General features: G+C 44.3%; 3 protein-coding genes across 4 annotated transcripts; all 3 read right to left on the reverse strand.

Annotated features, from left to right (window-relative positions):
* Positions 1–599: 599 nt before the first annotated feature.
* On the reverse strand, positions 600–7717 carry LOC118079555 (thiol S-methyltransferase TMT1A). Its single transcript, XM_035103817.3, has 3 exons — positions 7413–7717; positions 3218–4104; positions 600–1161 (listed from the first exon to the last, which is right to left on the reverse strand). The coding sequence occupies exons 2-3, from the start codon at positions 3716–3718 to the stop codon at positions 925–927; spliced, it is 738 nt and encodes a 245-aa protein (XP_034959708.3). The 5' UTR covers positions 3719–4104; positions 7413–7717; the 3' UTR covers positions 600–924.
* Positions 7718–8687: 970 nt separating this feature from the next.
* LOC118079556 (thiol S-methyltransferase TMT1A) lies at positions 8688–13969 on the reverse strand. Its single transcript, XM_035103819.3, has 2 exons — positions 13392–13969; positions 8688–9293 (listed from the first exon to the last, which is right to left on the reverse strand). The coding sequence occupies exons 1-2, from the start codon at positions 13893–13895 to the stop codon at positions 9057–9059; spliced, it is 741 nt and encodes a 246-aa protein (XP_034959710.1). The 5' UTR covers positions 13896–13969; the 3' UTR covers positions 8688–9056.
* Positions 13970–16406: 2437 nt separating this feature from the next.
* On the reverse strand, positions 16407–23881 carry LOC118081455 (thiol S-methyltransferase TMT1A-like). Of its 2 annotated transcripts, none has more exons than XM_035107941.3 (2): positions 22409–23881; positions 16407–16668 (listed from the first exon to the last, which is right to left on the reverse strand). In XM_035107941.3, the coding sequence occupies exons 1-2, from the start codon at positions 22910–22912 to the stop codon at positions 16432–16434; spliced, it is 741 nt and encodes a 246-aa protein (XP_034963832.3). In that variant the 5' UTR covers positions 22913–23881; the 3' UTR covers positions 16407–16431. The 2 variants fall into 2 exon arrangements, with proteins under 2 accessions (XP_034963832.3, XP_088517494.1); XM_088661368.1 differs by lacking the exon at positions 16407–16668 and adding an exon at positions 20705–20837 and having other exon boundaries at positions 22409–23055.
* Positions 23882–25636: the final 1755 nt, after the last annotated feature.

A 25636-nucleotide genomic window follows, 5' to 3' on the forward strand; every position in this document is an offset into this window, starting at 1 on the left:
TAAATTAAATTTATGTGTATACAGACTCCTTTGTTTTGTGCATGGAAGTGTAGAGTTGGAAAGGGATCCTGAGGGTCATCTAGTCCAACTGCCTGTGATGCAGGAATCTTCTGCCCAACGTGGCTGGCTAAGCTTAACTGCTATAAAGCAATGGCCAGACAAACACACCATCATTTCTTAATATAGGTAGCCTTATATAGGGTCAGACTTTTTGTCAAACTCTGCCCATGTTCACCTACGCTGCCAGAGGTCTTGGACAGTATTTTTTCAATGCTCCTGCTATTGGGTTCTAACAGGAAGCCCAAGGATTGCACCTTGTGTTCTGTCACTGAGTGAGGGTCCCTTCCCCACTCTGCCATGGCTCTGCCCCTCACAGTCCTGGAATTGTTTGAAGCAAGTGGTGAGAATTCTCCAATCTCTACACCACACTCTCATAATATTTAGGTGCCTGTCAGTAAATGCTTCACCAGCTGAATTCTGCAGATCAAATCTGCACACAAGCTGGGCACGTTGATTTCTTTTTCTGGCCAGTTAGCAATGCTATGTGTTTACGTATATATATATATTTAGAAAAAAGAAGCAGCATGCAGAGAACATTAAAATGGTATCTTAGTGGTGCTTTAATTTGCAGTTAATTGATTTAAACATGCTGTTGTTCAATATCTTCTAAAAATTTCCCAGTATGCTCTGCACTTTGGAAAGTAGAACTGAATTCCTTTTAGAGAAGGAAACTTCCTTTGAAATATATAAAAGGAGAATCCTTAGCATGTTTACTCAGAAATAAAAATTTACTGAGTTCAGTGGAGCTTTCTCCCAAGTAATTGAGCATACTACTGTATTGCAGTCCGACACAGGAGCTGAACTCAGTGGAACATATTTTTCTGTAAACATTCATCTGATTGGATTGCACTGGTGCATTGAAAATTACTTTACAGCATAACCAATGATATGTGGCTGAATCGGTGTCCAGTGTAAGGGGACACATATATGTTGCAGCTTTACATCTGAGAAATTTGCTTTGTCAAGATCACTCCAGATCTCTCTTGTTAAGCAGCATCCGTCAAAGAGAAGTTTCCATGTTGGGAAGAGAACTTGCTGCCAAAAGTAGCACCAGCTTGAATGGTCTGCAGCCACATGTTCCAAGAAATAAAATGCTCCACCCTAAGGGAAAGGAGGAGACCATTTGAACAAGTATTTCAGGGAAATCAGAGTGTAGGATGTTTTGTGAATGATATAAGACCACTCTTAGTGCCTTAAAATCATGATATTTATTTCCTGTAGCATCCCTGTGGGTTTGATAAAGGAATTCATGAAATAATCTGGTCAGTGGATTAATTGAGCAGGATACTCCTGGATTCAAATCTGGTCGAGTAGGGTGCCCTTACCTAAACCAGTTTAGATACATGAGTTCTGGCATATGATTCTACAGGCTCTGCAACATGGTCACTGTTTATAAATTCGCCATTTGCTATAAGCAGGCACAAGCCATTTGTCTAAGACATTTGTCTAAACATTTGGTGCAAACAGGCAAAGAGGCATTTGCATTCCTCCCCTTTGTAAAAATCCTTTGTTCCCCTGCCTAATCCTTTCAGGAATTTATTACATGCTTTGTAGTGCAGATAGATCTATAGCAGGGGTCCCCAGACTTACCCGGCTTTGGGCCGGTGCCCGCCGCGCCGATCGTGCAGCGGGCCAGAGGGCGGGGGAGTGCGTGCCCATGCGCATGCGCCCACACACTTACTGGCGCGCTTCCAGGTCGGAAAAATCGCCGAAAATCGTTTGTGTGCATGCGTATGGGCCTCCCCTGACCCGGAAGTGCACTGGAAATGACCTCTTCTGGGTCGGGAGAGGCCCATACACATGCGCACAAACAATTTTTGGCGCTTTTTCCCGATCTGGAAGTGCACCGCCGCACTGCGTGCCATAAGAGCAGGCGGCGGGGGTCGCCGCGGGCCGGATTGGGAGGCCAATTGAGCCGCATCTGGCCCGCGGGCCGTAGTCTGGGGACCCTGATCTATAGCCTGGGAAAGGCCTTCCTGGTTTTTCCTCACTATTCTCTGCTACCTGATCCTTTCCCACTCCTCTCCCACGTGAAACCCTTTTGGGATGTGCTGATGCGTTTGATTGGTTGTTTTGAATTCTATGAAGCAATTCTTTTGTGTGATTAAAGTAGCCTGGGTGAAGGGTCGAGAGGTCCCTTCTCTCTCTCTCTCCCACTTCGGACCAGAGCTTTGCAGGTCAAAGTGTCTGTCTGTCTGTCTTTTCCCCTTTCCCTATTCTTCCCTACACTCATGAGTAAACCCTACAATTTCCCCCAAAATCTGACTGACTGACTTGTACTTTGCTTGTTCCTTGCATAAATACCTGTGAAAATGTCAGTATTCCAGTAGCCCGAAGGTTTAAGAGCTCCTGGTTTGTGGTTTGCACATATGTATGTTATTACAATCTGTTGCAAGCTGCCTTGAGGATCATTCAGTCAAAAGGCAAGATATACAACTTCTAAATGAATATTAAACTCGGGGCATACACAAACATGTAAGCCCAAGGGCTGATTACCTGCCATTAGCAATCTCCCTTCTGTCTGACAGGAAAATTTAGCACAAGGTTGGGGTCCATAGTCAGTGGTCCCAAAAGGAATGCCAAATAGACACAGGCTTCAGTGATGCTTTAGGCCTTTGTCAAAAGGAACATACACACAGTCAGTCTGCTAAGACAGATGTCTTCTAAAGGTTGTATAGTTACTTATCTCCTTGGCTCAGGGATCACATAAATCCATACCCACCAACATTTCTCCGTTGAAAATAGGGGCATCCTAAGGAAAAGTGGGACATTCTGGGATCAAATCAGAAACTGGGACGGTTGTGTAACTCTGGGACTGTCCCTGGGAAAGAGGGACACTTGGAGGATCTGCAATCCCATTTAGTTTGATGGAGCTTTTCCCCTAATAAGTGTGCCTACAATTGCACTGTAATATACAGCTGCCTATCAGGCCTGTTCAGAGCTTGTCTGAGGTCTGGGGTGGGAGTCTTGTTAGTGGCATGACAGCATAAGTTTGGCAGGCTCTCGTGAGGGCCCCCTAGCCATCTTTGAGGTCCGGTGCAAATGAACCCTGCTGCTCCCTTCCTTTGCATCAGCCTGCTGCCTACCACACCCCTCTGAAATTGCATCTCTACCCCACCATGTCTCTTTTGCTGCCCTCTCCCCCTCAAATACTCACTGGCTTGAGGACCCTGCAGACTTCGCTCAGAACACTTTGCATGTCCCGCACGGAGCAGAGGACCAAAGTGGAAACGACGACATCGACGGAAGAATCGGCCACCTCGTGCAGATTCTCCGCAGGGGTCACCAAAAAGCTGTCAAACTGAAGGTGCTGGTTCTGGGCCATGCTTTTGGCTAGACTCCGTTGAAAGTGGGGGTTGGGGTCTGTACAGGTGACCCTGCAGTTGGCCGGAAAGAACTGGAAGTTGGAGCCCGTGCCAGTTCCTATCTCCAGCAGCCGCAGCTGCCCCGAGGAGCCTGCAAACTCCAACAAGTTGCGGAACAGCTCTTGTTTCTGCCTTGACATCTTCTTGTTGTAACTGGCTGCAAACTTCTCCATGAAGGCCGGGAAGATCTTCTTGCAGTAAGGCTGCCATACTCCCAAGTACGAGAGCACGTATATGGGAAGGGCTAGCAGCTGGAGACAGAGACGGAGGCAGAAGACCGGGGCTGTTGCCATTTCAACTCCTCCAGCCCAGTCTCGATCTTTCTCCCTCTTTTCCCCTCTAAAGTCCAGAAGCAGGGCAAATAGCTTTGAACTCTGTGCAAACGTCGATATAGAGAAGCCTCCCTGGAAAAGACCCTGATGTTGGGAAAGATTGAGGGCACAAAGAGAAGGGGACGACAGAGGACGAGATGGTTGGACAGTGTTCTCGAAGCTACTAAAATGAATTTGACCAAACTGTGGGAGGCAGTGGAAGACAGGAGTGCCTGGTGTGCTATGAGGTCATGAAGAGTCGGACACGACTAAACTACTACTACTACTACGTTGTTGTTGTTGTTGTTGTTGTTGTTGTTGTTGTTGTTGTTGTTACCTGAGGTAAAGCCTTTTCCATTCACAGGCAGCTTAACCCAAGCGGGGGGGGGGGGGGTTAAGAAAAAAATCTCTGGAGGATTAACTGATTAACATGTAGCCAAATCTTAAGTGTTTAGAACAACATACCGTACCCTCAAACATTTATCTGATAAAAATACGGACATCCTATTCAACAACAACAACAACAACTTTTCTCATTTATAAATAAACATTTTAAAAACTTCCCTATACAGGGCTGCCTTCAGATGCCTTCTAAAGGTTGTATATTTACTTATCACCTTGGCTCAAAGGTCGAGTAACTCCATACCCTGCAATATTTCTCCGATGGAAATAGGGATGTGCTAAGGAAAAGCAGAATCATATCAGAAACCGGGACGGCTTCTGTAAATCTGGTAATGTCATTGGAAAATAGGGACACTTGGGAGGGTCTGGAACAGTTTGTTCCTACTCTAACTCATTCAAGTTGTTAGGCTCAAGTATGTACAGTTCTCTCTCTCAAAGCAGCCTTGCAATTTCTCCTATAGCTTTCCCTTGATGTCAATGCAACCTTTTGCCCCTCAGGCAGGGATCTGAAGATCTACCTTATCTGCTACTGTTTTATGGAGAGTTCTTTTGTGCAAAGGACAGCGCATGATTTCTTGGCTAAGGGCTGCCATTAGCCAGCTAGCACCTTAAAGACCAACTAAGTTTTTATTTTGGTATGAGCTTTCGTGTGCATGCACACTTCTTCAGCAGTGTGCATGCACATGAAAGCTCATACCAAAATAAAAACTTAGTTGGTCTTCAAGGTGCTACTGAAGGAATTTTTTTTATTTTGCTTCGACTCAGATCAACACGGCTACCTACCTTTAATAAGCCAGCTAGTTTGGCAAATGTAGCATCGGGGTGAAAGGACTTTTCAAGGAAAGTTCAGTTTACCCCACTGTTTGCCAACACACTGCCTGACCCCCACCCCCCTTCAAAAGACACTTTAATTGCTGGATTTTCTGTTCCTTAGAGACATAATCCCCCCCCCCCATTCTGCATTCCCATTTTGCGCCAGTTTTAATCTTTACCCTCCCGTCCATAGCTTTTCTGCCTCCTTTTCTGCAACCCCACTTATGCACAGACCTCCCTCATAGTAACTGCCTGAACCTTCATCCTCAGTCCCTTGCCTCCTTTTTGCAGCCCCCTTTGGCACTCCCTCCTTTTCACTTTCACCCCCTTTTTTCCTCCTTTATTTTTTCAAACTCCCCTTGCACCACCCTCATTTCCATGGCCCCTCCTCCCTCCTTTCTGTAGATATGTTACTGTACTCTTAAGAGGAATGGAACCTTAACAGCAAATCTTCCAGTTTGTTCAGTTAGAGAAGGCTGTGTGGAGAAGGGGGAGGCCCTGCAGTGCTGCCAGTTGAGTCTTAAGTCTCCGCCAGTTGCTGCCGCCACCACCCAATAAGGGGAGCGAGTGGTGCTGCGGTCTAAACCACCAAGCCTCTTGGGCAGGCATCCCCAAACGTCGGCCCTCCAGATGTTTTGGACTACAATTCCCATCATCCCTGACCACTGGTCCTCTTAGCTAGGGATCATGGGAGTTGTAAGCCAAAACATCTGGAGGGCCGCAGTTTGGGGATGCCTGCTCTTGGGCTTGCTGATTGGAAGGTCGGGGGTTTAAATTCGCTTGATGGTGGTGAGCTCCCATTGCTGTGTCCCAGCTCCTGTCAACCTAGCAGTTTGAAAGCACCCCAACACAAGTAGATAAATAGGTACCGCTGTGGCGAAAAGGTAAATGGCGTTCCATGCACTCTGGTTTCCGTCATGGTGTCCGTTGCGCCACAAGCAGTTCAGTCCTGCTGGACACATGACCCAGAAAGCTGTTTGTGGACAAATGCCGGCACCCTTAGCCTGAAAGTGAGATGAGCGCCACAACCCCATAGTTGCCTTTGACTGGACTTAACCGTCCGGGGGTCCTTTATCTTTTTACCATTTACCACCAGCCCCATTTTTAGCCACCACCCACAGTCCCAGAACCCATGAGGTGGGGGGGGGCGACTGGGGCTGCACCAAAGCAATTCATTTTTTTATTTGAAAAAAAGGCTCCTAGCCACTGCAACCTGAACTCCTCAGTTCAACCTACACACAATCTAATGGGGAAAAGGAGGGCTAGCTTCCAGCTGCCTTATCCCACTCCAAGATCAAAGCAGCCCCATCCACCCACCCACCCCTTAAAGCCCTGGAACATTGGGACCAATGCACCCCCCATTTCCCAGACCGTTCACTTACACGTTGCTCACAGCGTAAAAGCAGCCCACACTCTGCAAGTCTCTCTGAGATCTCAGAAGGATGTGCTGGTTTCTTACGACGCTGGTCCTAAACATTCAAATTAGCATGAATTCCATGCACAAGGGGATTCCAGAATCCTGAGGTTGGTCACTGCACGCACTTAAGCAGACAAACTGTAAAGCTTTATCTATACAGTGGTACCTCACAAACGAATGCCTCGTGCAACAAAAAACTCGTGAGACGAAAGCGTTTTGCGATGCTTTTGGTGACTCGCAAGACGAAGTTTTCTATGGCCGCGCTTCGCAAGACGGATTTTTTTTGGCGGGTGTTTTGTTTGTTTGGTTTTGCCGTGGCAAACCGCGCTTCGCAAGATGAAATTATCGCAAGACGAAGCGACTCGCGGAACGAATTAATTTCGTCTTGTGAGGCACCACTGTATATATAAAAATGTAGGCATTGCGAGCGCGGATGTAACAACCTTTCACCGTAACCGCTGAACCAAATTGCATCAAATTAGGACAAAGCGCACCTTGCCCATCAGGGTGGGATCTAGCATTAAAAAAATATCAAAAAACCACACCTTTCACACCTAAAATAATGATTAAACACACAAAAAAGTGGTGCCTAAGTTAGACGTCACCAGCAGAAGGTCTGAAGACTCCAACATCATCCAATAGAAATAAGCTGCATCTTTGAGGGCAGGACAACGTCACACACACACACACACACACACACACACCCCAACATGCTATATCTGCCGAAACGGCTGTAACCCCTCAAAGCCAGACGACGGGAGATACACTGAGTCCAACAAACGCCACAAACACCCCACTAGCCAACCCACACCCCCGTCGCCACCACTATGAACCGGACCTCCACCGCAAACACCCCACTAAACAACCCCCCCCTCGCCACCCCCTCTCCGACAGGACAGGCCACGATCTGTATCCAGACGGGCGGGATGAAAAGAGCGCACCTGAGCATGTGCAGAGTTGCTTACCCCCCCCCCATGTCCTCTCTGAAAACCTACTCGAAAGGCCGCTCATCCTCCCGCTCCCCTTCTGTCCAGAGAGGGATACAAATTCCTACGACCACCGCGCCGATGCCAACTGCCCTGAGGGCGTTGTGGACCCTCAGCCCGTGCTGGGCCATGTCCACCGTGGGGCTCAAGGCCAACACGCCCGGAGCCCCGGCGCGGTACAACTCCCATCGCCGTGGCCGCTCAAGAGCAGGCCGTGCGGGGGTTCCGCTCCTCCAGGCCCTGACGGAGACGGTGGCGGCGGTAGCAACATCTTCCCCACCCGATCCGGATCAATGGGAAGGGCATGTTGAGCGTGCCCTCATGGGGACGTCTGAGGCAGGGCAGCCATCTTTGTTTAGGGCCGACGGCGAGCTACAAGGAAAATATCTTAAGGGGGGAACTGAGCGGCGTTCCCGCTCCCACCATCTTTGACGAGGGCGGGCGCGGGCTCAGGGCAGCTTTGGACACGCGTGTGCGTCGATGAAAAAAACAACAACCTCCTCATCCCTCACCCCTCCTCCAAGACCACGACCCTCCACAGACCCATCCCACACCTCATCCCTCACCACCACCCCCAGACCATGAACCCCCCAAAAACCTACCCTCTCTTCAACCCTCACACCACAACCCTCCACAGACCCATCCCACACCTCATTCCTCCCCAACCACCCCAAGACCAGGACTCCCCAAAGAACATACCCTCTCTTCAACCCTTTCCCCCACACCACACCCCTCCAAGCACCCATCCCACACCTCATCCCTCGCGACCCCCACCCAAGAACAGGACCCCCCAAACTTCCTCACCTCTATTCAACCCTCCCCCCCACCAAAAACTCACACTACCCACGGACCCACAACCACCGTAACCAACAAACCCACACTCCTTCCATTGGGGGGCCAAGGTATGGGGATACGGGGGGGAGGGGGCAACACTCCCCGGGGACAATAGAGGGCCTGCGAGCACCACACTGACAACACCTGCGATAGGAAACTCTCAATCATCTTCCAAATTAAAAAGAAATTATGTTTAAGGTAATTGACAATGGCTGATATCCCAACCTCCATGGGGATCAGATGCTTCCCACGGGAAACAGTAATGGTAGATCATGAATCATCACCTGGAATTGAATGAGGCAAGTCCAAGCTACATGTTCACATCTGCAATGTTCACATCTGCATGGGAGCAGCTGGATTGTGGAAAGTGAAGGTAGCTGGACAGTCTGTCAAATGGAAATAAAAAAAATGGATTGGCAATAACATACATGTGTGTGTATCCAATTACAGATTGTGCAAGAGGTTCACAGGCCATAGGTGACCTAAATAAAAATAAAAATAAAATAAAACAAATTTTTATTTATACCCTGCCATTCCCAGTCAAAACCGGGCTCAGGGCGGCTGACACCAGTAAAATTACAATAAGACGTAAAAGAAAGAAATAATAATAATTAAAATACAATTTAAATTTAAAATTTTAAAATGCAGCCTCATTTTAAAGTAACCCAAATCAAAACCATAAGGAAAACATAGGGGTCAGACTGAGTCCAGCCCAAAGGCCAGGCAGAACAGCTCCGTCTTGCAGGCCCTGCGGAAAGATGTCAAATCCCACATAGTGATGGGCTGTCCTATAATTCTCACGATTAGGTTCTACACCCCAACGCAGAGACACCTGCATGGAGATCTTGTACAGTAATTTATTTCCAAGCTATTTTACAGCATAACCTATGATATGCGGCTTAGTAGGGTGCCATTTTAAAGGGGCATGTATGTGCCGTAGCTTCAGCTCTGAGAAGCCAGCTTTTTCCAGGTCGTTCCAGGTTTCTCTGGTCAAGTGGCACCCGTCAAACAGACATATCCAAGTTGGATCAAAGATCTGCTGCCAGAAGAGACTCCAGCTGGAACGAGCACCTGCAACATGTTCTAGGAAGTAGAAAGCGCCACCCTGGAGAAACAGAAATGGATGTATATAAGTTACTTTCTATTCTCCTTTGGATTTCCTCAGATATTCCTTTGCACAATCAGCGCTAATGGTATCAGAGTGCTGTTAACTTTTCATGGCAACAGCCACTGTCCCCCTGAATTCTGTTGATGGATTTGGATGATGATATGGGTGTAGCTGTACATTACAAACACACATGGTTCTACAGCAGCTTTAAACTGTAATACAGTCCTCTGGAATAATCAGAGGAAAATGTCATTCTAGATGTTGACTCTTTCCACTTGCTTTAAAGTTCAAGCAAACCAAAGAATAAACACCACGGACAGAATAACTGCCACACACCGAAAGAATAAGTTATAGTTTGAGTGCCTCACTTGTAGATTTATAAATCATTTAATGTGTCAACACAAATAGAAGTTATTAACATTTGAAACTGAAATTAATAAGATTTTAGAACGCAGAAATAAATAAAATGATCAAACCATCAATTCTAGCATGTGGGGGCCACTTTATCTAAATTATATACTGTAATTCTGTATTTGAACGATTCGTATTAGTAATTGTATTATAAATTGGTATTGTTATAATGAGGGTATTATATGGAAAATTATATATATAAATATATGTATGTATGTATGTATGTATGTATGTATGTATGTATGTATGTACATACATAATTATATGTAAAAAAAAAGTTCAACCAAACCAGATGTGAGGGACAGGCCAGCCTTGTCTTTACTTTCTGCACAATTCACATATAAAGTCTCTCTCTCTCTCTCTCTCTCTCTCTCTCTCTCTCTCTCTCTCTCTCTCTCTCTCTCTCTCTCTCTCTCTGTGTGTGTGTGTGTGTGCCTTTTTTCACACGAAATGGAGCATAAGGGTGAGGAGTAAAATCTGGCCCCTTTCCTACCTCATCTCAAAAGTTTTCAATTTCTTTTCTGCCAACCCAGCCCTTATACTGGGTAAGATGGGGAGAAAATTGCTTAAAGCGATGAAGTTAAGTGGGGCAGTGCCATCTCCCTTTATCCACATGCTTGGTGTTATATAAAAAAATAGACACATCTACCCACTTTATATCAGAGTAGGGAAAGAATAAAACATATGTCAGAAGAACAGGTGCCTCTGGGAAGCCCACAAGCATAACCTGAGTGCAACAATGCTGTCTCCACCTGCAGAGCTTAGCATTCTGCCTCTGACAGTGGCATGATTAGAACATTTGACTACTAGCCACAACGGCATTGATAGCCTTCCCTTCCCTGAATTTGTCTAATCTCCTTTTTAAACTATCCAAATTAGTGGCCAGCACTCCCTCTTGTGGGAGAAGATTCCATCGTTTAACTCAGCACTATGTAAAGAAGGACTTCCTTTTCTGTCCGGAATCTTCGAACATTGGATGCCTTTGGCGTTCTAGTATTATGAGAGGAACACAGAGATCTCAGTTGCTTAGAGTGTGGTGCTGAGAACACCAAGGTTGCAGGTTCGATCCCTGCATATTCCTGCATTATAGGGGGTTGGACTAGATGATCCTTAGGCTCCCTTCTAATTCTACAAGTCTATGATTTCTCTGTCCGCTTTTCTCCATTCCGTGCATAATATTACACATCTCCATCATTTGCCTTTTCTCACAGCTGCTACAAGCTGGGTCAACATCTTCATCAAGCTATCTGCTATGGCTGCAAAGTTAATGAATAACAATTTGAGTTTAAGGGCTCGTTTCTCAAATAACTGATGGTGCAAACTACAAATTAAAGTATACTGTGAAGTGGTATGTAAACTGTTCAAAATTCCAAAGTTTATTTATGTTGGGTGCTTTTAGGATTAGGAGCCAAGGTAACCAACCTTTTGGGCCCAAGGTTGCAGTCACGCTTCACGAACCCTGGTGACGCCAGGGGGAGCTTTCAGTTGTATTTGCATCAACAGGCTCCTTCCTCGGGGTGTTAACCTGATATGACACCCCCCCCCCCGCCGAGCGGGGTGGAGTCATGCTTGCTAACGAGTCCAATGCCTAAGCCAATACCTCTCACTTGCTCTAACCAATAAAGTTGTGGCCTTATTCTACCCATTAACTCAAATACCATGTGTCGCTGTGTCTTTATTTCTGGTGGGGGGCGGGTCCTCGAACCGCAACTGCATGCCAATGCTGAGAAGGACGAAAACTCAGTATGGATCCATACAGATGTAAGAGTTGTAAAGAGGAGCTATCCCTTTTCCTGGCTCATCAAATGAACCATCTGATGACTGAGGAGAGGGCAATTTACATCCCCATCAGGCCACTGGGCTTGAAGGAGAGGTTTACATAACTTCATCCACCCTGGTACCGTGGCAGATATTTAACTAAGTAGACATAATAGAATTAATCACGGTGACTAAGAGAGGTTCATTCATTTTAATAGGTCTACTCTGCACTGAATGCTACCTTATTTTATCTTTTGTGGCAGCTGTCCAAATTGGCGGTGTTGCAAGGAGAAAGATAATACAGTGGTACCTCGGTTTATGAACACAATTGGTTCCAGAAGTCTGTTCATAAACTGAAACATTCATAAATTGAAGCAAACTTTCCCATTGAGAGTAATGGAAAGTAGATTAATCCGTTCCAGACGGGTCCGCGGAGTACTCAACCTGAAGCGTACTTAACCCGAAGCATGGGTGTAATTGGTTCCGGAAGTCTGTTCATAAACTGAAGCGTTCATAAACTGAAGCGAACTTTCCCATTGAAAGTAATGGAAAGTGAATTAATCCGTTCCAGATGGGTCCACTGCGTTCGTAAACCGAAAATTCGTAAACCGAGGTGTTCATAAACCGAGGTTCCACTGTAACTGTTTGGGCTGGATCATGTCCCTAGACTAAGAGTCCTGGATTTACGTCCCAGTTTCTGATTTGATCCTGGAATGTCCCGCTTTTCCTCAGTCCCTATTTTCATTGGAGAAATGTTGGAGGATATGGAGTTATGTGACCCCCAAGCCAAGGGATAAGTAACTATACAACTTTTAGAAGACACCTGAAGGCAGCCCTGTATATGGATTTTTTAAAAGTGCTTTATGTTTTATTATGTTTTTATGTATGTTGAAAGCAGCCCAGGGTGGTTTGGGCAACCAATAATACAATTGTTGTTGTTGTTGTTGAATAGGATGTCCCTATTTTCATCAAATAAATGTTGGAGAGTATGAAATCTGTCACTAGAGTCAGTTAACAGCTTAGCCAAGCGTGATTTTGAGTTTGCCAGTTTTATTGGTAAGCAAAGATGGAAGATGTCAAGGAAATCTCAGTGGGTGAAACAGATACATTTTACTCACTATACTTCAAAAGGAAGGAGAGGGTATAATGTGTTTAAAAAGCCATTCCCAAACATGCATAATTCTATTTTTTAAAAGAAAGGCAGGTGGGGATAGACCCAAAACAAATGCAAAGAGGGTGAAATGTGAGTAATAATAATAATAATAATAATAATAATAATATTTTATTCATTCATTCATTCATTCATACAGGTTTTCCCAGCCACTCTGGGTGGCTCCCATCAGAATATTAAAAACATGATAAAAGATCAAACATTAAAAACTTCCCTAAACAGGGCAGCCTTCAGATGTCTTCTAAAAGTTTGTTTCCTTGACATCTGATGGGAGGGTGTTCCACAGGGCGGGCACCACTACCAAGAAGGCACTCGGCCTGGTTCCCTGTAACTTCACTGCACAGTGAGGGAACCGCCAGAAGGCCCTCGGAGTTGGATCTCAGTGTCCGGGTTGAACGATGGGAGTGGAGACGCTGCTTCAGGTATATTGGACCTTCCTGCCCAACCATCTTATCAGTTTGAACATCAGAGACAAGCATGTTTAAAAATTCACTTCCACAAGTGCACAACAACAACAGAAAATAATAATAATAAGAGGCATGTCTAGATCTGTGTAAGGTGCCCTCAATAACACAGAGTGTGGGATTGTTTCTTCCTAACTGTAGTTAGGGAGAAAAGCAAGGGAGTGATCCCAACATTTGCAACTTGTGAGAATGTAAATAGCTCAGATGTTGAAGTGACTAACACCCGAGAATACAGCGTGCCCCTGCAGTTACTGAATTGTCCTTGTTCTTCCCACAGCGTGAGCTACTTACTGGTCTCAGCACCCGTAGAACTTCTTTCATAACTTGCTCTGGGCTCTTCACGGAGCAAAGCACCAGCGTTGAAACCACCACATCCACCGATGCAGCTGGTACCTCGTGTAGGTCCTCAGCCGGAGCCACCAAAAAGCGTTTCACCTGCACGTGTGGATTTTCAGCCACGCTCTTGTCAAGAAACTTCTGGAAGTTGGGGTTCGGATCAGTGCATATGATTTTGCATCCCGCAGGGTAGAACTGAAAGTTGGAGCCGGTTCCCGCTCCAATCTCCAACAGTGTGAGAGCCCCTGTGGGACTGGCAAAGTCCTTCAGGTTGCTGAACATTTCCCTTTTCTTGTCGGACATCAGCTTATTATAACTGACAGTCACCACAGCCATGACGTAGGGGAATAACTTCTTGCAAAGGGGTTCCCAGATACCCAGATACCATAGCAAGTAAGCAGGGAGGGCTAATATCTGGACGCATATCCTGAGCAGGACAACTAGGCACGTTGCTTCCATGTTAGCAAGAGGGCCGAAAACAGCAAAGCCAGAGGAGAAAAGAAAGTCAGTCGCAGAGTCTCGAGGGTGGGGCTTGTTTTTATCTGCAGCTTCCAGTCCTAGTTCCAGCCAGTTAAAATGAAGCCACCAAGTTCCAGGAATAGCTTGATATATTTTAAAGGTACAGCTGCCAGAGCCCTTGGCAGTGACCACACTAGCTGAGAGATCTCAAAGGGTGGAGAGGAATGTTGTTCATAAACTAAACTCTCACACTCACTCACTCACCAAAAACCTCGTGTGTGCACGCACTCGTAATCTTGCCCTTGTCAGAGGGAACTTAAAAACTGTAGTTGCTGTCTTTAAGAGGGAAATAATCTAATTTGGGGGGTATTCTAACACTTTATTGCAGCAGTGTACTCCGTGGTCCTAAGTGCCAGATTTAAGTATAAGCTAAACAAGCTATAGCTTATGGCCCCAATCTTTTTTTGGGGGGGGGGCTCCAAAAATTTGAAGGGAACAAAACTGGATGTACATTTGCAAAATATAAGATAACAAACAAAACAAAACATACATTACATACAGCAACAGTGTTTTGTGTTGTGTAGGCTCCTATTTTGTTATGTGCAAATGGCTTCAGATACCTATGTAGGTCCATAAATTACCATATAGCATATATTCAACACAAAAAAAAAACCCAGCGACAATTTGTTGTTGACAAAGGACAGCTGGACATATAAAGGGCCCCATTACCTTCAGCAGCTTAGAGCCTCATCAAACCTAAATCTGGTTCTGGTGGTCCTGTAGTAACCCAATGAGAATGTCGGTTTAAATTTGTTACAAGCTTTTCCTAAATATAAGAGGAAACCTTTTTCGCATGGCAGAACTCTTTCGCACCAAAGCTGCGGTGAAAAATGTTGGGGTGGAAGGATTGGCTCCCTCTGAGTTGAAACTAGTCTTCAGTGATATATTTGCTTCCCTTGCGGGTTTGTTGTTTTGTCTCAAGCAGCTGCAGGCTTGAGCAGCACAGTCCTGCCTTGCAAATGCTTCACTTTTATTCGCCTGGGCTGTTCTTTTGGTCTCTGTGTGGCAGGAGAGACATGGGCACCTGATGGTTTTTATTACCTAACTTAGGTTAATTATAAATCTCCCTAGCCAGTGCGGAAGATGAGAATATAGGCATACGGCGATCCTTTCAGAACTGGGCCCTGTAGCAGGAACTTAAAAATCATTTTAAGTTAGAGCTTAATAATTATTTCACTATTAATATACTTCTTCTTAATTGTATTTCAGTTTAACAATTACTTTGATAAAATACATATTTTGTTATAGGCTTTGGATACCTATTAGGTCCATAAATTACCATATAGCATACATTCAACACACAAAAACGCGTTGGCACATAATGGTTGCCACCTGTCTTGATGCAGGGCAGGGCATTTCAAAGAAGAGTTCCAGTGTTCAAGGCGGGACAGAGCACTTATGGGTGATTTCATTGTGCAGTAGAGTATGTGAGGGATTTCGGTGTAGGCTATTTGTGTGTGGAGTTGTTTTTCTGTGGGGGTCAGTGTGGGGTGTATGGGGTTACAGTGTGTGGCATGGCGCTTAGGGGCTTGCAGTGCAGGATACGTGCATAGTTGCCCCAATCTGAACTTTTTAGTTTACTACTGTAGATATCACATCTGTGCAGTTGACATGGTTCACTGAGGGGCATATTTTATATTAAAAGCAATCTCAAACTGCAGAGGAATATTTGAGGTCACTGGGAGTCAAAATGGCTTCAGGATTGCTCTCCTGTACTATTTCAGACACATGGTTTATATATTTAAATATGTGAGCATTTATGAATATTTATTCTGTATTTGAGACCTTAGAATTCTTATAACACTATCCCTGACTTTGCAACTGAAACCACCAAGGCGGCCATTACCAGACAACCCACAAAGTCAGGCCACGGCCAAGGAATGGAGAGACAGGGCAGAGGCCTCGGGTCACATTTAAATACTAGCCCAAGCCAAGGCCTCACCTCTACTTTACTCTTCCACATGCAGCTGCTGGATGACCTTGGGCTAGTCATCACACTTCTCTGAAGTCTCTCAGCCTCACTCATCTCACAGGGTGTTTGTTGTGGGGGAGGAAGGGAAAGGAGACTCCCTAAGGGGAGTGAAAGGCGGGATATCAAGTCCAAACTCTTATTCTTCTTCTGATATCCCAACCTCCTTGGGGATCAGATGCTTCCAGGGAGAATAGTAATGGTAGTTCATGCATCCTCACGTGGAAGTGAATGAGGCAAGTCCAAGCTGTGTTATCACAACATTCACATCTGCATGGGAGCAGCTGGATTGTGGAAAGTGAAGGTAGCTGGACAGTCTATCAAATGGAAATAAAAAATGGATTGGCAATAACATACATGTGTGCGCATCCAATTACAGATTGCGCAAGAGGTTCACAGCCCATAGGTGACATAGTGATGGGCTGTCCTATAATTCTCACGATTAGGTTCTACACCCCAACGCAGAGGCATCTGCATGGAGATCTTGTTCAGTAATTTATTTCCAAGCTATTTTACAGCATAACCTATGATGTGCGGCTTATTAGGTTGCCATTTTAAAGGTGCATGTATGTGCTGCAGCTTCAGCTCCGAGAAGCCAGCTTTTTCCAGGTCGTTCCAGGTTTCTCTGGTCAAGTGGCACCCGTCAAACAGACGTATCCAAGTTGGATCATAGATCTGCTGCCAGAAGAGACTCCAGCTGGAAGGAGCACCTGCAACATGTTCTAGGAAGTAGAAAGCGCCACCCTGGAGAAACAGAAATGGATGTATATAATTTACTTTCTATTCTCCTTTGGATTTCCTCAGATATTCCTTTGCACAATCAGCGCTAATGGTATCAGAGTGCTGTGAACTTTTCATGGCAACAGCCACTGTCCCCCTGAATTCTGTTGATTCTTTTGGATGATGATATGGGTGTAGCTGTACATTACAAACACACATGGTTCTACAGCAGCTTTACACTGTAATACAGTCCTCTGGAATAATCAGAGGAAAATGTCATTCTAGATGTTGACTCTTTCCGTTTGCTTTAAAGGTCAAGCAAACCAAAGAATAAACACCATGGACAGAATAACTGCCACACACCGAAAGAATAAGATATAGTTTGAGTGCCTCACTTGTAGATTTATAAATCATTTAATGAGTCAACATAAATAGAAGTTTTTAATACTTGAAACTGAAATTAATAAGATTTTGGAACGCAGAATTAAAGAAAATAATTAAACCATCAATTCTAGCATGTGGAGGACCACCTTATCTAAGTTATATACTGTAATTCTGTATTTGAACGATTTGTATTAGTAATTGTATTATAAATTGGTATTGTTATAATGAGGCTACTAGTAAAGGTAAAGGGGCCCCTTACCATCAGGTCCAGTCGTGTACGACTCCGGGGTTGCGGCGCTCATCTCGCTCTATAGGCCGAGGGGGCCAGCGTTTCTCCGCAGACAGCTTCCGGGTCATGTGGCCAGCATGACAAAGCTGCTTCTGGCGAACCAGAGCAGTGCACGGAAACGCCGTTTACCTTCCCGCCGGAGCGGTCCCTATTTATCTACTTGCACTTTGATGTGCTTTCGAACTGCTAGGTGGGCAGGAGCTGGGACCGAGCAACGGGAGCTCACCCCGTTGCAGGGATTCGAACCACCGACCTTCTGATCAGCAAGCCCTAGACTCTGTGGTTTAACCCACAGCGCCACCTGGGTCCATAATGAGGCTACCACTGAACTTCAATTGAAAACTAATAAAAATTATTATACAGTCATACCTCGGCTTAAGTATGCTTCAGATTGAGTACTTTAAATTTAAGTACTTTGCGGACCCATCTGGAACGGATTAATCCACTTTCCATTACTTTCAATGGGAAAGTTCGCTTCAGGTTAAGTATGCTTCAGGTTAAGTACGGACTTCCAGAACCAATTACAGTTATACCTCGGGTTAAGTACGCTTCAAGTATACTGTGAAGTGGTATGTAAACTGTTCAAAATTCTAAGGTTTATTTATGTTGGGTGCTTTTAGGATTAGGAGCCGAGGTAACTAACCTTTTGGGCCCAATGTTGCAGTCACGCTTAGCAAACCCTTTGAGAGCTGCATGCCAATGCTGAGAAGGACCAAAACTCAGTATGGATCCATACAGATGTAAGAGTTGAAAAGAGGAGCTATCCCTTTTCCTGGCTCATCAAATGAACCATCTGATGACTGAGGAGAGGGCAATTTACATCCCCATCAGGCCACTGGGCTTGAAGGAGAGGTTTACATAACTTTATCCACCCTGGTACCATGGCATATATTTAACTAAGTAGACCTATTGAAATTAATCACAGTGACTAAGAGAGGTTCATTCATTTTCATAGGTCTACCCTGCACTGAATGCTACCTTATTTTATTTTTTGTGGCAGCTGTCCAAATTGGCAGTGTTGCAGGGAGAAAGATAATAACTGTTTGGGCTGGATCATGTCCCTAGGCTAAGAGTTTACCACTGCTGGTTTAAAATATATTGCTCTTGAGCAGGCACCCCCAAACTGCAGCCCTCCAGTCCAGATTTTTGGCCTACAACTCCCATGATCCTTAGCTAACAGGACCAGTGGTCAGGGATGATGGGAATTGTAGTCCAAAACATCTGGAGGTTTGAATGCTGTTTCTTGCCGACGCCAATTGACAGTTATCATATATGCTCAGAATTCAAATTCCTTTCCTTTCAGATCAGTTGCAGTTTGCTGACTCAAAATGAAAATCCTAATACCCCCTGTAGCGATCAGCTTAAAAATTAGCCAGGTTGTAGAGGGTTAATCTTAGTAGAACTCTGAGAACCCAGAGGGGAGGGCTCTGGGAGAGTATAAAAACCCCACCCCTGGAGTCAGTGAGTTAGTTGAAGGCAGTTGTTGAGTTGGCGTTAAGTTAGGAGTTGGTTATTCGCAGAGAGAGAGAGAGCTGGTTTAATATTGAGGTGGCTAATAGATAGTGATTATAGGCAGACAGGATACAGAGCTGTGTGATTATTTAAAAATATTTATTTAGTTGACTTTAGCGGTAATAGGCCGGTAATTTATATTTAGAGGTAATAGGCCGGTATAGGAACCACCTGTAATTTGGAACATCTAAGATTTGTACTGCAACCATTAAGCTTATGAACACAATAAATCATCTTGTTTTATTTTACCTTTTCCTGGTCTGAGGTGTGTGAGTGTCTGAAGGTATTTATTTTGTCGTTGGCACATCATCAATAGACCGTGAAACGTCCGGGGGTGATGTGCAGGTCAGAGTGACCGCGACACCCCCCTCCCAATGAACTCTTACATCATCATCAGACCTTGCACCAAAGAGTGAATCGGAATATTCCATGAAGGATTTGTCCAGAGTTTATTGTAAAGGCCATAGGGATGTAGCAATTTCAACTTTCTGTGTAACCCTATTTCCTAATCTATGCTACTGCGGGTGGTTTAGGATAAGGCAGACATGACCCTCTACCGGTAGATGAAGCATTAAAAAACTTCCCTGTACAGTGCTGCCTTCATATGTCTTCTAAAACTTATACAGTTACTTATCCCTTTGATGCAGGGATTGCAGAAGTCCATACCCTCCAACATTTCTCCAATGAAAATAGGGACATACTAAGGAAAAGAGGTACATTCCAGGATCAAATAAAAAACCAGGACAGCTTCTGTAAATGAGGGACTGTCCCTGGAAAATAGGAGTGTCTGGGGAGCACTGTACGATTCTTTGGGCTTTCACATATTTTACAATGTTTTACAATGCAGTCAGTTTAAAAAAAGAAGAAGTTCAGCCTTGGGTTTCCTCTTTCTGTCTATTCATCCATATCTGAGAAACAATAGTCAAGAGAAGTCTTAAGGGTAACATCAAATACTAACGGAAAATTAATTGACTATTTATTTTTGCGCTGGAACAGTCTGCGCAGTAAAACCTCTCCAACTTCTTTTAAAATAGCCTTGGTCGCAAATGCCCTTCTCTAGCTTGAATACAGGCTGTTGCAAAAAGGAACCTGAAGTTAAGCATGTTCTTATGCACATTCTTGCACAATCGGATTGCTTTTTAGATCATCTCATTTAAAAAAAGTTAAGATGTTACAGCTTTGTTCTGCACATAGCATTCTCCTTTAAAACTATAGCTATCTGCTGCTGTCAAAAACATTCAGGATAATAATAATAATAATAATAATACTGTAATACATTTTATTATTTGTTTCCCCAGCCACTCTGGGCTGCTCCCAACAGAATATTAAAAACACGATAAAACATCAAACATTAAAAACTTCCCTAAACAGGGCTGCCTTCAGATGTCTTCTAAAATCAGATAGTTGTTTTGTTTCCTTGACATCTGATGGGAGGACACTCCACAGGGCGGGCGCCACTACCGAGAAGGTCCTCTGCCTGGTTCCCTGTAATCTCACTTCTCGCAGTGAGGGAACCGCCAGAAGGCCCTCGGCGCAGAACTTCAGTGTCTGGGCCTAATGATGGGGATGGAGATGCTCCTTCAGGTATACTGGGGCTTCCTGCCCAACCACCTACCAGTTTCAATGTCGTAGATGAGGAGATTTATAAATTCGCTTTGATATTTCACAAGTGCACAACAACAACAGAAAATACGGTAATATTAATATTAATATTAATATTATTTATACCCCGCCCATCTGGCTGGATTTTCCCAGCCACTCTGGGCAGCTTCCAGCAGAAAAATAAAATACAATAAGAGGCATGTCTAGATCTGTGTAAGGGGCCCTCAATAACAGAGTGTGGGATTGTTTCTTAGTTAGGAATATAAAAGGATGCTGGAAGATGAGGCCCTCAGGTCAGAAGGCGTCCAACATGCTACTGAGGAAGAGCAGAGGACAAGTACAAGTAGATTCAGAGCTGTTGAAGCGGTTGGGCCAAGGTTGAAAGGTCGCTCAGTTGCGGATATGCCTGGAAGCGAAAAGAAAGTCCAATGCTGTAAAGAATAATATTGCATAGGAACCTGGAATGTAAGAACCATGAACCCTGGTAAGCTGGATGTGGTCAAAAATGAGATGGCAAGAATAAATAGAAATGGAGTGGCCCTCAGAGTCAACAAAATAGAAATGGAGTGGCCCTCAGAGTCAACAAAAGAGTGGTAAAAGCTGTACTGGGATGCAATCTCAAAAATGATAGAATGATCTCGATACGCATCCAAGGCAGACCTTTTAACATCACAGTAATCCAAGTTTATGCACCAACTACCAGTGCTGAAGAAACTGAAATTGACCAATTCTATGAAGACTTACAGCACCTTCTAGAAATGACACCAAAGAAGGATGTTCTTCTCATTGGAATGCTAAAGTAGGGAGTCAAGAGATAAAAGGAACAACTGGCAAGTTTGGCCTTGGAGTTCAAAACAAAGCTGGGCAAAGGCTAATAGAGTTCTGTCAAGAGAACAAGCTGGTCATCACAAACACTCTTTTCCAACAACACAAGAGACGACTCTAGACATGGACATCACTGGATGGGCAGCATCGAAATCAGATTGATTATATTCTCTGCAGCCAAAGATGGAGAAGCTCTATACAGTCAGCAAAAACAAGACTGGAGCTGACTGTGGCTCAGATAATCAGAAATGGAGGCAGTGAGAGATTTTACTTTCTTGGGTTCCATCATCACCGCAGATGGTGACAGCAGCCACAAAATTAAAAGACGCCTGCTTCTTGGGAGAAAAGCAATGACAAACCTAGACAGCGTCTTAAAAAGCAGAGACATCACCTTGCTGACAAAGGTCCGTATAGTTAATGCTATGGTTTCCCCAGTAGTGATGTATGGAAGGGAGAGCTGGACCATTAAGAAGGCTGATCGCTGAAGAATTGCTGCTTTTGAATTATGGTGCTGGAGGAAACTCTTGAGAGTCCCATGGACTGCAAGAAGGTCAAACCTATCCATTCTGAAGGAAATCAGCCCTGAGTGCTCACTGGAAGGACAGATCCTGAAGCTGAGGCTCCAATACTTCGGCCACCTCATGAGAAGAGAAGACTCCTTGGGAAAGACCCTGATGCTGGGAAAGATTGAGGGCACAAGGAGAAGGAGAGGACAGAGGACAAGATGGTTGGGCAGTGTTCTCGAAGCTACCAACATGAGTCTGACCAAACTGCAGGAGGCAGTGGAAGATGGGAGTGCCTGGCTCTGGTCCATGGGGTCACGAAGAGTCGGACACAACTAGAAATAGAAATACTTTATTGTCACTGTACCACTTGTTTACAGTGAGATTAAATGACTAAACAACAACAACAACAACAACAACAACTGTAGTTAGGGAGAAAAGCAAGGGAGTGCTCCCAACATCTGCAACGTGTAAGAATGTAAATAGCTCAGAAGCAAATTGGTTTATGCAGAAACAAGGAGGGATCTGAATCCCTCTACCTGCATTTGTGATTCCCCAATGGATATAGAATTGACTAACACCCGAGAATACAGCGTGCCCCTGCAGTTACTGAATTGTCCTTGTTCTTCCCACAGCGTGAGCTACTTACCGGTCTCAGCACCCGTAGAACTTCTTTCATAACTTGCTCCGGGCTCTTCACAGAGCAAAGCACCAGCGTTGAAACCACCACATCCACCGATGCAGCTGGTACCTCGTGTAGGTCCTCAGCCGGAGCCACCAAAAAGCGTTCCACCTGCACGTGTGGATTTTCAGCCAGGCTTTTGTCAAGAAACTTCTGGAAGTTGGGGTTTGGATCAGAGCATATGATTTTGCATCCCGCAGGGTAGAACTGAAAGTTGGAGCCAGTTCCTGTGCCAATCTCCAACAGTGTGAGAGCCCCTGTGGGACTGGCAAAGTCCTTCAGGTTGCTGAACATTTCCCTTTTCTTGTTGGACATCAGCTTATTATAACTGACAGTCATCACAGCCATGAAGTAGGGGAATAATTTCTTGCAAAGGGGGTCCCAGATACCCAGATACCACAGCAAGTAAGCAGGGAGGGCTAATATCTGGACACATATCCTGAGCAGGACAACTAGGCACGTTGCTTCCATGTTAGCAAGAGGGCAGAAAACAGCAAAGCCAGAGGGGCAGAGAAAGTCAGTTGCAGAGTCTCGGTGGTGGGGCTTGTTATTATCTGCTGCTTGCAGTCCTCAAAGATCTCAAAGGGTGGAAAGAAATATTGTTAATAAACTGAACACACACACACACCAATAACCTTGTGTGTGCATGTACTTGAAAATGGTATTTGCTGACTTTAAGAGGGAAATAATCTCATTTTGGGGGTATTTAACACTTTATTGCAGCAGTGCACTTTGCGGTCCTGTAGTAACCCAAAGAGAATGTTGATTTAAATTTGTTACAAACTTTTCTGAAATATAAGGGGAAACCTTTTTAGCATGGCAGAACTCTTTCACACCAAAACTGCGCTGAAAAATGTTGGGGTGGGAGGATTGGCTCCTCTGAGTTGAAACTAGTCTTCAATGGTATGTTTGCTTCCCTTGTGGGTTTATTTTTTTGTCTCAAGCAGCTGCAGACTTGAGCAGCTCAGTCCTGCCTTGCAAATGCTTCACTTTTATTCGCCCGGGCTGTTCTTTTGGTCTCTGTGTGGCAGGAGAGACATGGGCACCTGATGGTTTTTATTACCTACCTTAGGTTAATTATAAATCCCCCTAGCCAGTGCGGAAGATGAGAATATAGGCATACGGTGATCCTTTCAGAACAACTGGGCCCCGTAGCAGGATCAGTGCTGGATTTACATATAAGCGAAACAAGCTATAGCTTAGGGCCTCACTCTCTTGGGGCCCCCAAAAGATTTTAAAGGAAAAAAAACCTGGATGTACATTTCCAAAGTGTAAGATAAAAAAACAAATAAAATAAAACCTACATACAGGAACAGTGTTTTGTGTTGCGTAGGCTCCTATGATGTTAAGTAATGAGCCCCGCCTGCTAGCCTGCTCCCTAAAATATCACTGGTTTGCTCATTTCTATATATAGGCTGCCTACAATCTGCTATTTATAATTATTTGTAGTTTGCACCATATATTTACACCTATTATTATTTCAAGTTATAGTAAGTTTCTAGAGTCTAGATTATGAGTCTTTGTAAACTGTGTTTCTAAAGGAACTTTAGTTACAGTATTGCCAAATGCCAGTGTGTTTGCATTATTAAGTTTGTTAGGAATAAAAAATCATTTTAAGTTAGAGCTTAATAATTATTTCACTATTAATATACTTCTTAATTGTATTTCAGTTCAACAATTACTTTGATAAAATACATACTGGGAGAGTCAGGATTGCTCTCCTGTACTATTTCAGACACATGGTTTATATATTTAGATATGTGAGCATTTATGAATATTTATTCTATATTTGAGACCTTAGAACTCTTATACAGTGGTACCTCGGTTTATGAACACAATTGGTTCCGGAAGTCTGTTCATAAACTGAAGTGTTCATAAACTGAAGCGAACTTTCCCATTGAAAGTAATGGAAAGTGGATTAATCCGTTCCAGACGGTCCGCGGAGTAACCGTTCATAAACTGAAGCGAACTTTTCCATTGAAAGTAATGGAAAGTGGATTAATCCGTTCCAGACGGGTCCGCGAAGTACTTAAACCGAAGCGTTCATAAACTGAAACATGGGTGTAATTGGTTCCGGAAGTCTGTTCATAAACTGAAGCGTTCATAAACTGAAGCGAACTTTCCCATTAAAAGTAATGGAAAGTGAATTAATCCGTTCCAGATGGGTCCATGGCGTTCATAAACCGAAAATTCATAAACCGAGGTGTTCATAAACCGAGGTTCCACTGTACAGTAACACTATACCTGACTTTGCACTCTGCTTGCTTCTAGATCAGGTCTACCAACCACCACCTTACCTTTGGTACTGTGGCGAATTCTCACACTTCAGGCTCAGGTAGTCTTGCACTTATAATTTACTGTATGGACAGCTGCCTGCACATCTGTAATGTTGCTGTTTGAATCAGTCCCTTTATACTTTTCCTCTTTTATTTCATGAAATAAACCAATGGTTCTTTATTCCTCCTAGTACAGTATGTTCATCTTGTGGCACAGGCATCTCGTAAGGATACATTATTTAGACTAGCGTCTGATTAAAAAAAAGATATTTGGTATTAAGTTCTGTATCTCTATTTAATTTTGTTATTAAAGATTTTCTTGATTTACAAAGATATACTGTTATGCAATGTCTCTCATAACATTTTTACAAATCAGTTTCATTTGTTGAGACATTGGGAAGAAAGGGGGAGAGGTGGATGGGGGAGAGATGGGTGGGGGCTGGGTTGGGCGACGATGTTTCTATTTTACTTAATATATGTGGGTTTTTTTTGTCAGTGTCGCTTGTGCAGGTTCTCTGTCGTTCGCTTGTGTTCCTTTGGTGGTGAGAGATGCTGGGGTTGGCCTAGGGGTATGGTTGTTCATTTGTGGTTGGCTGTGGTGGTCTTTTGTTTTGTGTGTGAGTGGGGTGTGTGTGTGTTTTGGATCAGGTTAGCGTTAGCCATATTGATTTGTATGCTGTTGGTGGGTTTTTGTCATTGTCTTGTTGGGCTATGTATGTGATAAACGGGAACCATACCGGGGTGAAGCCGTCTTCTTCTATTTGTCCCTGTGTCAGTTTCAGCTTATTGGTTAATTTTTCTAGAACGGCTGTTTCCCATACTATTTGGTACCATTGGTCTATGCTTACTCCTGACAGGTCTTTCCAGTGTCGGGGTATGGTGCTTCTGGTTGCTGAGAGTTAAGTGGGTTATGAGTTCT

Source organism: Zootoca vivipara, chromosome 2 (assembly GCF_965207765.1).
Source record: "Zootoca vivipara chromosome 2, rZooViv2.hap1.1, whole genome shotgun sequence".
NCBI classification, from domain to species: domain Eukaryota; kingdom Metazoa; phylum Chordata; class Lepidosauria; order Squamata; family Lacertidae; genus Zootoca; species Zootoca vivipara.